The sequence below is a fragment of the Macaca mulatta genome, chromosome 9, assembly GCF_049350105.2.
Source record: "Macaca mulatta isolate MMU2019108-1 chromosome 9, T2T-MMU8v2.0, whole genome shotgun sequence".
Lineage (NCBI taxonomy): Eukaryota > Metazoa > Chordata > Mammalia > Primates > Cercopithecidae > Macaca > Macaca mulatta.
The window spans coordinates 136,540,456-136,556,578 of record NC_133414.1 but is presented as its reverse complement, the minus strand read 5'-3'; the positions used below and the strand labels follow the sequence as shown (position 1 = coordinate 136,556,578).

At 50.0% G+C, this 16,123-nt stretch overlaps 1 protein-coding gene across 3 annotated transcripts in view; it reads right to left on the bottom strand.

The window, feature by feature from the left end:
• Positions 1–16,123, bottom strand: part of LHPP (phospholysine phosphohistidine inorganic pyrophosphate phosphatase) — a 150,403-nt gene that overhangs the window by 119,509 nt on the left and 14,771 nt on the right. For all 3 annotated transcript variants that reach the window (XM_001083060.5, XM_015148402.3, XM_077947813.1), the window contains exons 2-3: positions 9,504–9,691; positions 4,827–4,980 (exon numbers count right to left, since the gene is read on the bottom strand). In XM_001083060.5, the coding sequence (XP_001083060.2) occupies positions 4,827–4,980; positions 9,504–9,691 (342 nt within the window). The remainder of the gene's footprint in view (positions 1–4,826; positions 4,981–9,503; positions 9,692–16,123) is intronic.

Sequence of the window (16,123 nt, the reverse complement as noted above, 5' to 3'; positions counted from 1 at the left end):
GTGGTTTTTAAACAGCCAGAACCCCCGTCAGCAGAGATCCCACTCTAAACAAATCCTTGTCTACTATGACATTTGCTGCAGTATTACAAAGCTGAAAGCGACTGCTTCCATTTTTGTTTTTTTCCTTTTTCAACAGTGTAACTGTTCTGACTATTATTATCCACGATCTGGAATAGTGGTTTGTAATAATTATGAGACTACTTTTTTTTTTTCTTTTTTGTAGAGATGGAATCTTACTATGTTGCCCAGGCTGGTCTTGAACTCCTGGGCTGAAGCCATCCTCCCACCTCAGCCTCCCAAAGTGCTGGGATTACAGGCGTGTGCCACCAAGCTCGGCATGAGACATCTTTAAAGAAGAAAGCGTTAACACTGACGAATCACAGCAGAGCTTCTTCCTTATGCTTGTTCTCTAGTGAGGTGGGTGTTGGTGACTCAAAGGCCTAATGGGTCAGCCCGGGGAAATGAGTGAAGAGGCCAGGTTCTGTGGCTTGCTCCATAGCAGCAACCTAAGTTGCAATGGGTGTAAATTTAAAAAGGGACTACAAGGGTTAATTTAATATGTCAACTTGGCTGGGTCATGGTGCCCAGATATGTGGTCAAACATTATTCCGGATGTTTCTGTGAAGGCGTTTTTGGATGAGATTAACATTTAAACTGGTGAACTAGAAGGAGAGTACATTCCCTTCCGCAGTGTGGGTGGACCGCATCCAACCAGTTGCAGGCTTTACTAGAACAAAGACTGATCTTCCCCGAGCAAGAATTCCACAGCGCACCGCCTTAGGACTCCGCGGCCACGCGCTCCTGAGTCCCCAGCCTGCCAGCCCTACCCTGCAGATTTTGGACTCACCAAGCCTCCACAGTCAATCTCTCTCTATATCTATGTTCTGTAGCTTCGGGCTTCTCTGAGGAACCCTGACTACATACAGGACACATTTTATTTATATGAGAAACACACTAGAAATTTGTAGTTACTATAAAGAAAATCCTCTTTGATTTCTTGAAACATCTTTCACTTGCCCGTTTTTGATAGAGACAACAAGCGTGAAGAAATACTTCTCTACTTTGAAAAAAACAACAAACGGCACATGATCAATGGCAACTGACTCTGCGGTCTGGAGACAGGGACAACAGGGAGGGGTGGGGTCTGTGGTAAACTGAAACTAATGGAGGCAGTGGCTCCAGCCACGCCGCTGTGTGTGCAGGAATGTGAGGCTCAGTATCTTCAGACCTTCTGATTCTTCAAAGAATCCAGAAATCTGGATATTTTGTTGTGTAAAATCTCCCCATTTTTAAACACAGCCTCAAAAATACATTTAAGGTTTTGTTTGTTGTTTTTTTTTTTTTTTTTGAGATGGAGTCTTGCTCTGTCGCCCAGGTTGGAGTACAATGGCATGATCTTGGCTTACTGCAACCTCTGCCTCCCAGGTTCAAGCAATTCTCGTGCCTCAGCCTCCCGAGTAGCTGGGACTATAGGCGTGCACCACCACACCTGGCTAATTTTTGTATTTAGTAGAGATAGTGTTTTACCATGTTGGCCAAGCTGGTCTTAAACCCCTGGCCTCAGGTGACCTGCCCACCTTGGCCTCCCAAAGTGCTGGGATTACAGGCATGAGCCACCGTCCCCAGCCCACATTTAAGGCTTGTGTGGGCAAAAAGTCTGCTCTAGAATGTAGCTTAGAGGTAACAAGCACAGGGTCCGGGGTCGGCCATGCCCAGGGGCGCTCCTGGTCCTATCAACACTCAATGGCTAGGGACAGCAGCTTATTTCATCTCTTGTGGCCTAACACCCCCACCTGCAAATCGGCAATGACCTGCCTAGAGCCCACAAGGTTGTAGTCAGAATTACACAAAATGGGGTACACAAAGTGCATGGCAATGGCCAATGGCCAGATAAAAAGTCCCTCCGTCTGTTCCATCAGTTGGTCCCATACAGCAAGCAGAGGCAGTAAGCACTGTCACCAGAAGCTCCAAAGCTGGAAAATGCTTCCTCTGCCATGGCCGCAGAATTCCCACACTTCATGAGAAGCGGAGGTAGACACTCCAAAGGGTCCTTGCAACCCTAGGAGCCTGCGATTCTAGAATTCTAGCTGCGCAGAACCCTGTGATTCTAGAATTCTAGGCTGTGCAGAATAAATCTGTGCAGCTTTCTGGAAACAACTTGGCAACATGCCTCAAGAACTTCAAAAATACTTGTTCTGTAACTGTATCCGGAGATGTCATCTGAAATGCACCAAGAGGCTCATCACAGCCCTACTATGGTGAAAAACCAGGAACAATCTAGATGCCATTAGCAGGGATCAGTTAGAAAAAAATTGCCCTTTCCAGCCCTGGACCCTACAGCCGCAGAAATGTTGATGCCTAAGAAGAACCAGACTGCTATTTATGAACTCCTTTTTAAGGAGGGAGTCATGGTGGCCAAGAAGAATGTCCACCTGCCTAAGACCCAGAGCTGGCAGATGAGAATGTGCCCAACCTTCATGTCCTGAAGGTCATGCAGTCTCTCAAGTCCTGAGGCTGCATGAAGGAATTTTGCCTGGAGACACTTCTACTGGTACCTCACCCACCCGGGTATCCAGAATCTCTGTGATTACCACCATCTGCCCCTGGAGAGGGTGTCTGCTATCCCATGCCACAGCCATCTGGAGACTGGCAGGCTGCGGCCTAAAGGTCTGGAGCATGACTGACCTGCAAGACCCACAAGAGGGGAAGACACCCACAGATGAGGAGAGACACCCACAGATGGGGAGAGACACCCACAGATGAGGAGAGACACCCACAGACAGGGAGAGATACCCACAGACAGAGAGATACCCATAGGCAGAGAGGTACCCACAGACAGGGAGAGATACGCACAGAGAGACACCCACAGACAGGGAGAGACACCCACAGATGAGGAGAGACACCCACAGATGGGGAGAGACACCCACAGATGGGGAGAGACACCCACAGATGAGGAGAGACACCCACAGATGAGGAGAGACACCCACAGATGGGGAGAGACACCCACAGATGGGGAGAGACACCCACAGATGAGGAGAGACACCCACAGACAGGGAGAGGCACCCACAGACAGGGAGAGATACGCACAGACAGAGAGATACCCATAGGCAGAGAGGCACCCACAGATGAGGGGAGACACCCACAGATGGGGAGAGATACCCACAGATGGGGAGAGATACCCACAGATGGGGAGACACCCACAGACAGAGACCCCCACAGAGAGAGACACCCACAGAGACACCCACAGAGACACAGAGATACAGATACAGAGAAACACCCACAGACACCCACACACAGAGACACTCACAGAGAGACACCCACAGACAGAGACACCCACAGATAGAGAAAGACACCCACAGATGGGGAAAGACACCCACAGATGGGGAAAGACACCCACAGATGGGGAGAGGTACCCACAGACAGAGACACCCACAGACAGATGGAGATACCCACAGACAGAGAGAGACACCGACAGATGGAGCACTGTCACCCCTGGTGTCAATGAGAAAGCTGAGGCTGGGGCTGGGTCAGCAACCGAATTTCAGTTTAGAGTATTTGGTCGTGGATGTGGTCAGCCACCTCAGTAAATTATTTTTGCATTGAATAAACTTATAAGCAGAAAAAAAAAAAAGAAAAAAAAAAATTACAAGAGGCCGGGTGCGGCGGCACGCCTCTAATCCCAACACTTTGGAAGACTGAGGCAGGTGGATTACAAGGTCAGGAGATCGAGACTATCCTGGCCAACATGGTGAAACCCCGTCTCTACTAAAAATACAAAAATTAGCTGGGTGTGGTGGCGGGCACCTATAATCCCAGCTACTCAGGAGGCTGAGGCAGGAGAATCACTTGAACCCGGGAGGTGGAGGTTGCGGCGAGCTGAGATCACGCCACTGCACCCCAGCCTGGGTGACAGAGCGAGACTCAGTCTAAAAAAAAAAAAAAAAAACAAGATAGCCACACAACAGATAACCATGCCCTAAGACATATCCATTTGCTGCATGCTAAGTCATTCACAAATATTGTTTGGCGAACAATAAAAAACGGGTGACAAAACAAGGTCAAGTGTGACACCAACGCTGTGAACACCTCCGTCCATAATGGTCTATTCGCACAGGAAGCCATTTGTGAGGACATACACCAAAATAGTGACAGATGTTTTCCTCGTGCAGTGGGACTAAAAATATTTTCTGGTTTCTTCTTTTGCTCATCGGTATTGTCTAATTTTTCTTCAATGAACATGTGCTATCTCAGTGTAAGAAAAATGTTAAAAATAACCAACACTGTTTTGTTTAAGAAAGAGATGGCAAGGCACGTGCTAGAGGCTCAGATAAAACACTGATCACAAAATCACACCTTTACAGAGACAGTGATCTGTGGCCAGAGACTGTCAGTGCCCAGACTGGGTAGGCCTCAAGCCTATTTTTTACTAATTAGACAACCCTGGAGAGCATTCTCCAACATCCTGCTGCACCCTATGCAAATGCACCTTCTCCTTCTTTGCTCTAAATTTGGGACAATCAACACCTGGCCTCTGAGATCTCCAGAGGATCTCCATCTGCAGTGACACCCTCTCCTAGTCTAGACTCCACGTGGAAGCCTCATCAACCGGTTCCTGAAGACAGAGTGTTCCTATTTCCTAAAGAAATGATTAAAGGAGAGGAATAAAGAAATGAAGAGAGAAAGCATGAAAAAGGGAGGGAGAAGAAGGTCACCGGTGCTCCCCCCACATCCCCTTCTGCTTCCTTCTCTGCCTGATTCCACACGTCGGAGACTAGCACAGCCTCATCTAAAGCACTGAGAAATGACTTTCCCTGGAGCCAACTTACCCTTTTCCCAGTGATATGAGCACAGGATTTTCCAGCTCCATGAGCACCTGGAAGGCGTTATTCATGTTTTGATAAGAAAAGCTTTCTCCTGCGTCTGCGATTACCACACAGTTTGGGTTGGATGTGTCGATCTGATCAAATTCTGAGCGAACTCCTGGAAAGAGAGAGAAAGAGTGCAACGGAGCCCTGGGAGGATGTGGCCTACCTCCCCGTCTCCTACAGGGACACCTTTCATATGTCCTCCCCCTTTCTCAGATGCATTTCTTTCTGATACTCACAGCTACCATGGGAGGTGGCCACAGAAGGGTGTTATTCCTATTTGACAGAGGAGGGAATCTGGCTCCTCACAGAGGCCTTATGAGGAGAAAGGTGGACCCACCCAGGACCCTCCATCCCAATACCGCATCAGCCCCAGGAGCTCCCTGAGGTCACTATCACAGGCAGGAAACCCACAGCTTTGCAACTAAGAAGGAAAATCTGCTCAGAAGACACTGAGAGCCTGCAGCAAGAGGAAACGGGGCTGCCTGCAAGCCTTGGAGGGTTGGCACTACCGGTCCCAAACTGTAAGAACCGTTGACACGGCCGGGCGCGGTGGCTCAAGCCTGTAATCCCAGCACTTTGGGAGGCCGAGACGGGCGAATCACGAGGTCAGGAGATCGAGACCATCCTGGCTAACACGGTGAAACCCCATCTCTACTAAAAAAATCCAAAAAAAACTAGCCGGGCGAGGTGGTGGGCGCCTGTAGTCCCAGCTACTCGGGAGGCTGAGGCAGAAGAATGGCGTAAACCCGGGAGGCGGAGCTTGCAGTGAGCTGAGATCCGGCCACTGCACTCCAGCCTGGGTGACAGAGCGAGACTCTGTCTCAAAAAAAAAAAAAAAAAAAAAAAAAGAACCGTTGACACATTTCAGGCGACCCCACACATATGTCCTGAAGAAAAAGCAGAATTCCATCCCCACAGGCCCAGTGCACCAGCTCCCTCAGGAAACTCTCTTCCTCCTTCTCCTTCTTTGTCTTCTCCCATTTTAAATTAAAATAGGAAAATTTGCAAGGATACATCAAATCATTGGCTTTGTGTCTTCAGATCCTAGAAGAAACATGCTGTCATATCTCTTAGGATTAGATGTCGACCTTTCTAAATTAAAAATAAACTGAGGGCAGGCATGGTTGCTCATGACTGTAATCGCAGTACTTTGGGAGGCCAAGGTGGGCAGATCACCTGAGGTCAAGAGTTCGAGACCAGCCTGGCCAACATGGTCAAAACCCTGTCTCTACTAACAATGCAAAAATTAGCCCAGCCATGGTGGTGGGCACTTGTAATCTCAGCTACTCAGGAGGCTGAGGCAGGTGAATCACTTGAACCTGGGGAGGTTGCAGTGGGCTGAGATTGTGCCACTGTATTCCAGCCTGGGCAACAGAGTGAGGCTCTGTCAAAAAAAAAAGAAAGAGAAAGAAAAGAAAGAAAAGAAAGAAGGAAGGAAGGAAGGAAGGAAGGAAGGAAGGAAGGAAGGAAAGAGAGACAGAAAGAGAGAAAGGAAGGAAGGAAGGAAGGAAGGAAGGAAGGAAGGAAGGAAGGAAGGAAGGAAGGAAGGAAGGGAGGGAAATACCCAATGAGATCCCATTTCATACCCACCAGAATGGTGAGAATTAAAAAGACTGATAACACCAAGGTCTGGTGAGGATACCGAACAGCTGCAACAGATGGAAGAAGTGTAAAATAGTACAATCCATCTGTAAAAAAGGTCTGGCAGTATTTTATAAAGGTGAACATACACGTACCCTATGACCCAGTAATTTCACTGCTAGGTATTTACCCAAAAGAACTGTGTAAGAATGTTCAGAACAGATTTGTTCATAATAGACTAAAACTGGTAACAATCCAGGTATCAACAACATGTGAATGGATAAACTGTAGTCTGTTCACTCAATGGAATACTATTCTGCAATAAAAATGAACAACCCTGCTGATACAAGCAACAATATGGATGAATCTCAAAAACATTGTGTTGGGTAAAAGAAGCCTTACACAAAACACTACTGTGATAGAAAGGGTTAATTCAGCAGGACTAGGTTGCTCAAACCCTGTATATTCCAAAAAAGGCCTGTCTTCAGGACTGGCTTCTAGGAGATAACCTCTGAACCACGGCAATGTCCTACCTGATAAGAGGGGTTTTGTATGCTCGAGGCCTTGGGCCCTCCTCTCTCAGTCTGGCCAGATCATTTATGCTAACAGCTTGGCTTATGGTGAACACCTGTTTGTGTATGTCTGAAGCCCTGGCCGAGCTGTATCAGTTTGGACTCTGCGGGGCTGGAGACTGAGTTGCTAAGGTCAGTCATGCAGGTGCCAATGTCTACACAAAAACCCTGGACACTGAGGCTCCAGTGAGCTTCCCTGGTGGCCAGTGCTTCCCACGTGTTGTCATACATCATCACTGGGAGAATCAAGTGTGCCCAGTAGGACTCCACTTCGAAGGGACAACTGGAAGCTCACTCCTGTCTTCTCCTAGACTTTGCCCCACGTGTCTCCTCTCTTTGCTGAATTTAATCTTTATTCCTTCATGATAATAAGTCTAACTGAGAGTAATACTTTTTCGAAGTTCTGTGAGTCCTTCTAATGAATCATTCAGCCTGGGGGTAGCACTGGAGGCCCCAGTACATTTATATACTGTATGATTCTATTTCCATAAAATTCTAGAATAGGAAAACTTATTTATAATGAAAAAAACCCAAACACTGGTTGCCTCTAAGGGGACAGGAGGTGCAGATCGCCTGGGCAAGGCGCGAGGTAGCTGTCAGAGCTGTCAGTGATGGGGATGGTCTAGCTCTTCACAGGGCTGGGTTCCATGGGTGCATGTATTTGTCAAAACTCAGCAATAGTACACTTGAGGTGTGTACATTTCATTGTATGTATATTTTACATTAACAGGAAAAACTGTAAACAAATACCGAACTCTAATGATATGCTGAAGTGTTTAGGGGAGTATACCTGTGTCTGCATTTTACTCTGAAATGCATCTAAATAATAACATGGACAGACAGATCGAGGGATGGACAGATATAAAGTGAAGAAAATATCAAAAAATGTCATTGACAACCTAGGTGAAGGGTATAAAACTATGCCAAGTAAGGCAGGGGGCAGTGGCTCACTCCAGTAATCCCAGCACTTTGGGAGGCTGAGGTGGGTGGATCACCTGAGGGCAGGAGTTCAAGACCAGCCTGGCCAACATGGTGAAACCCCATCTCTACTAAAAATACAAAAATTAGGCAGGTATGGTGGCACGCACCTGTAACCCCAGCTACTTGGGGGGCTGAGGCAGAAGAATCGCTTGAACCCGGGAAGCAGAGGTCACAGGGAGCCAAGATCATACCACTGCTATACTCCAGCCTGGGTGACAGAACGAGACTCTGTCGCAAAAAAATAAAAATAAAAAATAAACTATTCCAAGTAAAAATTACTTGAACTTTGTTGTATGCTTGAAATTTTTCATAGAATGTTAGACAGAAAATCCACCAATGATTGAAAAAAAAAATTCCAAGTTTGAAAACAAGGGTCTAGTTATTGAAAACAAGGATGCAGGATTACAGCTGAGGAAGGGCATTCATCCTCCCTCCAGCCTCCCAGCTGTGTCATCTGCTTGTCTGATTCACTGGCCAAGGCCACCCTCCAAGCAGATGCCCACCTCCCTCTCCTGCTGGCTTCTTCCAACTCTGTTCCCAGGTCCAGCAACCCTTTTCTGAAGGATAGGGGAAGATAATTTTTCTTAAATCTTCTTTCTTTGAAGACCATGTTCTAAAGACACTAGCAGGGATCCTAAATTACAGAGAAAGTGTTTTGAGAAACATGATTTCTAAAGGCCAGGCATGTCAGCCTTCACTGGCACCAGGTCTATGAAGTCAACATTCAGGCTTTACAGGGGGTACCCGCCACTTCTTGAGAGCCCCCGCCTTGCCCTGGAAAGGAAAAACCATGCTTGCCTCTGCCTAGTGGTTTGTCAAAAAAAAAAATCAAGTGCAGAGGAAGGAGAAGGCGCAGTGGACCAACGGAGAAGTGTCTGGAATTGCTAATGTCTCCTCTTTTTAAATATTCAGGAGGCACCAGATAATATTGTTCCTTCTGCTTCATTCCAAAACAACCTCCCCACTGAGGGTCAAAGGGGCTCTCTGTTCTTGCATTCAGACTAAAATCAGGATGCAAACCTTGTTCCTACAGCCATTTGCAAACTGCTCCAAAGAGCAGGGCTGGTTTTCACATAGTTCAAGGCTATGGTGCCAGACGTTAGAAGCTATGGACCTCAATGTAGCTTCTCACTGATACTCTCTTGCTCTCTCTCTCTGTCTCTTTCTCAACAGGAGCTAGAACTCCACCCCCTTGACAATTCCCTGGTCCCTTGGTCCATCCTAGATCAGGAAAGAGAGCTTAGGATGTTCCTCCCAGGAGCCATCCAGAGCCTGCTCTAAGGACCCTCTGGTGTGAGGCCAAGGAATGGATGGGGCTGGGTCTTAACTTGCCCCCAGCCCCCAGCAGGAAGTCTCATAAGGTTTTTGTACCCCGCCCATGAGTGGTGGTGGCCTAGCTCAGTCAGCGGTCCAGCTCAGTGAAAGAGGCCCTCTGCACAGCCCCCACCCTGGGAAAGGGGAGCTTTCACCCCCGTGAGGTCCTGGTGCCCAGCAGGCCTACCGTCGTGGATGAGCAGGTATGGTCGCAGGCCTCGCTCCTTCAGGATCTGGCAGGCGGCCGGTGCCGGGGCGGTCACCTCCCCCTCAGAGATGTCAAATCCCAGCCTCCGAAGCTGCCCCACCAGCTCTGCCCGGGACTTCTGTGACTCATTGGTGCAGAACCTCACCTTCAGCCGGGAGCCCTTCAGTCTGCAGCAAGGGAGACACAGGCCCGGGCAGTCAGTACGTGGAGTGTGGGGCCTCTGAAGGAGGCTGCGCGGTGCTTCTCAGAGGGCATCCAGCAAAGTCCAGAACAGGCCAGGCCACTGCGAGCCCCTGAGGGGGCCCTGGCTGACCCCGGGTGTGTTCAGACTGAGATTTCCGAGCCGAAGCAGACCCCTTCTCAGAGGACCCCATACCACGCCCCAACTCTTTCCATCCTCACTGGACTTCATACACCTGAGGCTCCCTGAGGTTCCCCACCTGACCTCCCTTTTCATTGCCTCTCCCCCTGCCTGGGATGCAGCTCTGGCCCCCCGCATCTCCACCTGTGCCACTTCTTTTTATTTTTATTTTTTTTTTATTTTTGAGACAGAGTCTCGCTCTTGTTGCCCAGGCTGGAGTGCAGTGGCATGATCTCAGCTCACTGCAACCTCCATCTCCCAAATTCAAACGATGCTCCTGCCTCAGCCTCTAGAGCAGCTGGGATTACAGGCACCTGCCATCACACCAGGCTAACTTTTTGTATTTTTAGTACAGACGGGGTTTCACTGTGTTAGTAAGGCTGGTCTCAAACTCCTGACCTCAGGTCTCCCAAAGTGCTGGGATTACAGGTGTGAGCCGCCGTGCCTGGCCCACCTGTGCCACTTCTACCCAGCCCCTGAGAGCCATGCAATACCTCCTCTCCACAATCCTGCTCAGCCTGGCTAGGGGCCACCTCTGAGTGTCCACAGCTATTTCTCTGTCCCTTTCCACCACACTTAGCATTTCCACTTGTAAACGAGCTGCACACATCTACGCCTTACTAACTCTGGATCCATATTTCCCAGAAAGTACAAAGGCAGATGGCCCAAGACAAGGTTTGTCTTCTCATCACTGTCAATGGAGAAAGGTTTGCCAAAGTCATCAGGGACACCAACTATTCCGGAACGGACAGACAGGACCTGGACCCTGCTCAAACCCAGCCTGGAGGTCTCATGAACTTGAGGATGCTGCCACTGGCCGGCGGCACCGAGCTTCTTCCCTCCTGACTTCACAGGAGACCCGCGAATCCAGGCTGCACCTGGGCAAGTTCTCAGAATGCACCAAATGAGATAACATCCACCCTTCTGCAAACTGTCACTGAGCGCCTACTATGTGCCTGGCACTGGCCTGGTGCACAGAGCTATAATCGTGAGCATGGACAAGGTCCTGGATCTCCAGGCCACTATCCAGGCTGGGGTAGGAGGAGGGCACCAAACAAGAGACCCCACGAAGGAAGGGCAATTTGTGACTGATAAGAGAGAGGCACTATTGCAGAACACAAACAGGGTGAGCAGACAGAGGGTGACAAGGTGGGGTAGGAAGGCCAGGGGAGGCCTCCCTGGGGAAGCAAGAGAGACAGCCAGGATGTGGTGCTTCTGTGCAGGGAGAGCAGGCTGGAGGACCTGGCGCCCACCAGGAAGGGACCCGAGCACGTTAGAGGAACCTGCAGAGGAGGGTGGGGTGGGTCACTCAGACCTGGGGGGAGGGTGACAGGCCGGACCTGGCTCCCTCACCCAGATCACAAGAGCCCTCCCTGGACAAACCGGCCCCAACAAGGCAGTGGTCATATCTGACATCTGCATCAAGCTGCAGTGTGGACTTGTGGAAAAGACATCAAGTTGCAAGTCCAAGGGCCGAAGGTTTTAAGAAACCCTAGTAAAATTAATCAGCCATGCTAATTGCATCCGGCGCTGTTCTCAGACAGGTCCCGAAACACACACATTTCACTGAGCTCCAAAGATGCAGACGTCTTGGCTCTTCACCTGTTCTTTCAAACTGCATATTTTTTACAGTCTAAGCAAAACAGCAATACAGTGTTAAATGCGTAATTTAAAATTTATAGAAAATACACATAGAGAGGAGGCATGTGCTCAAGTTTTGTTTACAGATGTGGCCCCAAGGAAAGGAATACACGAACATTCAACCCAGTTACTAGAACTACAGTTTGAAATCAACTTCCATCTGAGCAAGTGAGACCCAACTAAAAACTCAACTCAAACTGAACCCAGAGTGAATGGCATGTATCCATGTTATGGGTGAGGGACTGAAGCCCAGAAATGTCAAGGGCTTTCTGTTCCCCCTCTTGAGCCTGAGACTTTGGAGGTGGAGCTGATATCTACTCACAGTGGAGTCAGGAACAGGAAATCGGCACTCTGGAGCTCTCCCGAATAGTGGGGAAAGGACACAGCCCAGGGTGGGGTCTTAAAGACTGGGGATTCAGGCCCAACTGGAGACCTGAGGGACGGACAAGGAGATGGCAGGAAAGGGCAGGCCAGGTGGTGGGAGGGGCAGCCCACCTTGCGCACAGGCAGGTGTGCACTGGCCCCACCCTCTCGGATAGAAAGAGCTATCCGAGCAGCGTGGGGTATGTGGAAGGTGGAGCCAGAAAATGAGGCTGGAGTGGAGAACCACTGAGAGGGCGGATAAGGCAGAGCACGGTGGCTCACGCCTGTAATCCCAGCACTTCGGGAGGTTGAGGTGAGTGGATCACTTGAGGGCAGGAGTTCCAGACCAGCCTGGTCAACATGGAGAAACCCTGTCTCTACTAAAAATACCAAAAAAAGAAAAAAAAAAAAAAATAGCCGGGTGTGGTGGCGGGCACATGTAGTCCTAGCTACTCAGAAGGCTGAGACAGAAAAATCGCTTGAACCCAGCAGGCGGTCACAGTGAGCCGAGCCACTGCACTCCAGCCTGGGCCACAGAGTGAGACTGTGTCTCAAAACAAAAACAAAAACAAAAATACAGGCAGATAAGCCAGGCACGATTCCCCACGACTGAGGGAGGGCCCCAAATACAGCCCTGAGTGGTAGTGACAGCTATTGGGAAAAGGTGGCAGGACTCAGGCCGATGTCCCCTCCTCCCACCATCCTGTGTGACATTGCCACACCCTGTCTGTTTTTGTTTATAACACTAACCAGTGTCTCCAGTCATCTGATTTATGCATCTGTTGTGTTTCTTACTGGCCTCCGAACTCCAGGAGTTTAGGCATGAATCTGCTGGGGTCTCCACGGCATCCCTGGGGCTTCCCACAGGGCTTGGCACTTCACAATCCCCCATAAACATTTGCTGAACGACTGACTGATGGAGAAGTCTAAATGACCTCACCCGCGAATTCCCTGAGGGTGTCCTGAGCCTGCAGCCTCCTTACAACCCCCACCAGAAACAGACAGGCCTCAGTGATGAAAAACATGTTTCTGCGCTGAAATAAGCCTCCAGACCCCCAGTGTTGGAGCTGACAGGTGCAATTTAGGAAGAAATGTGTAGATCTGCTGACCACATAGTGAATGCAGACAAGAGGCCGGCAACGTCTTCTTCAATAGCACAAGTGATTCATTCCTTTCTTACTATTTGTCTTTCCTAATCAGAGGTTTATGAATTATCAATTATACCTAGTGGTTAATTGCCCTTCATAAAGATAGCTTTTTTTTATTTTTAAATTAGGCAGTTAATATATTGTAACTAATAGCATCACCTTGTACATTATGGATAGATCTCCATTGATTGGCACCTGGAATGTGTGACTCGCACCCAAGTTAATGGAGCAGTTGAGTGAAGAAGTGCAGGGGGTCCCCGGGGACTAATTATTGCTAATGAATGATGATGTGACCTTCTCAGAACAGTGAGCAATCGATGGGACAGTGAGATGACAGTGCCTCACATCTGTTATTCCCAACACAACTTCAGATGTGGATGAAAGATGAGTAAGTCACAGAACTCACTTTGGGACTCTTAAGCCACCGGCCTCCTTTGAAATGCCAACATAAGTTCATTCAACCTATATGCTCTTATAATATCAAGTACTAGTTTTAGAGATGAAATCTGTCCCTGAAAAATCTGATGTGAAATGCTAGGGTAAGTGCCCTCCCGTTGGGTTCTGTCTTTCTGTGCCCTGGACCACACCCCCCTTTGAGCCGTCACCAGAGACCCATTCTGATCACCAGGGACCAGCCCCAGGTTGCCTCTTCCTTATTTTAAGTTACTGAAAATAAAGTATGCACTATTGTTTAAAGAGTAAAATATTAATACAACATTACACTGAGCCTTGCCTCTGGATAAGGACGGTGGTGTCACTCAAGATCCATGATCTGATTTTGTCCTCGTGCCCAAGGTATTTGCTGTCCCTTATGCACATCCCCAAGGGCCAGGTGCCTGGCTCACAGGTGGCCCTCAATAAGTCGTACCCACTGGGCAAATGAGCCTATGAGGCAAGAACCATTATCTCCACTCTAGAAGGAGAAGATGGAGGCCTCAGGAGACAGAGACCTGACCAAGGTCACACAGCTTGTAAGCAGCAAGGCCTGTGAGCCCAGACAGGGAGTCCTAACCCCCAATGTGACTGCATCTGGAGATGGGGCCTTTGTGGAGTAATTCAGGTAAAATGAAGGCATAAGGGTGGGACTTCCTCATGATAGGACGTGTCCTAGGAGGAAGAGACACCAAAGAGCACTCCTGCTCTCTCTTTCCATGAATGCACAAAGAGGCCGTGTGAGCACACAGCAAGCCGGCACCTGCTTACAAGCCCAGAAAAGGGATCTCACCAGAAACTGGCCATGCTGACCCCTGATATCAGCCTTTCAGCCTCCAGAACTGTGAAAAAATGAACGTCTGCTGTTGAAGTCCTCCATCAATGGCACTTGTTATGGCAGCCCAGGCCGACCAGGACAGCTGAGGAAGCAAATCCTTGTTATCCCTCAGTGGGGCCTGCCACAGGATGTCACAGACTTGGCCTTGGGAGGCACGGAGTACAAGAATTCCAAAATATCAGGAAAGCCCTAGTCAGGCACAGCTCCAGGACCCCAGCAAGCCTTGCAAAGAGCTGCATCAAAAGCCCCTGCAAAGAGGGACAAGCCCAGCTCTGGGATGGGCTGTTTCCCACCCCACCACCCAAGAACCTTGGGGAAGGGGCCTTCTGCAGGGTCCTGGCTGTCAGACAGCCCCTCTGAGACCATGGCCCCCACCTCAACACGCTGCCTCCTCCCCAGGAGTCCCACGAGAGTGGCGATTTGCTCCCATTTCCTGTGGCCAAACTGGATCTTTTTTTTTTTTTTTTTGAAACAGAGTCTCACTCTGTCAGCCAGGCTGGAAGGCAATGGCACAATCTTGGCTCACAGAAACCTCCTCCTCCCGGGTTCAAGCTATTCTCCTGCCTCAGTCTCCCGAGTAGCTGGGATTACAGGTGCCCACCACCATGCCCAGCTAATTTTTGTATTTTTAGTAGAGATAGGGTCTCACCATGTTGCCCAGGCTGGTCTTGAACTCCCGATCTCAGGTGATCCACCTTCCTTAGCCTCCCAAGGAAGGCCTGGAATTACAGGCGTTAGCCACCGCGCCCGGCCTAAGCCACCACGCCCGGCCCAAACTAGATCTTTGAACTGACCTTTACCTCATCTAAGCAGGCCAGGAGGAGCCTCTGAGTGACAACGTCGCCTGGGGCAATTACCGAGCATCAGATGAACCGGCCCTTACAAATCACCTCGGACTCTCCACATCTGCTGGCTGTCGGCATCTGCCAGGAGCACTCACCCGCAAATAATGAAAACCCTCTCATTACTGTTCCACAGCAGGTAAAGTGTTAGGACAATTATTGGACATCCTGAGTGACCTTGGGACAGCTCAATAGCTGGCCTTCTGGGGACCGCCGAGGGTCTTGAGGCTGGAGGAGCAGGGGCTCCCTCGGAGGGGAGGCTGGGCAGGAGGTGGGGGGCCGCAGGAAAAGGGCAGGATGAGCCCCTCCCAGCTGGACCCCCTGCCCTCCAGCCCTGGTACTGGTCACCTTTGTGTGACCCAGAGGCCCTCACAGCACCCTGAGTCCTTGCCTTCACGCTCCCCTGGGGGCTGGCCCTGATCATCCTACAAATTAGGGTTCACATGCCTCTTTCTCCCGGAGGCCCCAGAGCCATGCACCCAGGCAGGTCCCATCCTCCCAGCTGCGCTCACACAGCCCTTGGTGCTGCTCTGGTCCTGCCATCACCACCTCCCTCCTCTGCCTCCTCTGCAAGCCCGGGGCTCGGGGCCCGGGAGGGCAGGGCTCTGTCTGCTCAGCACCCCCACCATGCCTGGTGCCCAACCACAGTGGAGCCAAGGTCAGCACCTGGGGACACCCTGGCACAGGACCAGCCCCATCCTCAGCGACCAGAGCCTTGGTTTACCAAGAGAGGAGTCACCCCAGCATCTCCTGTGTAGGGATGAGGGGCAGTGGGCACCCAGGTCAGGGTCTCGGAGGCCAGAGAGGGGCCACCAGGTTCTCAGGAGTACATAGGGCTGCAGGGAACCCTTGGGGTCAGTGTCATCAAAAGGCTCAGGTTGGCAGCTCATAGGTCAGAAGGGCTGTCTGGCCCACAGAGTGAGGCTGGAATTTGAGAAATGTCATCTCACGGGCTCACAGGTGCCGAGACTGGC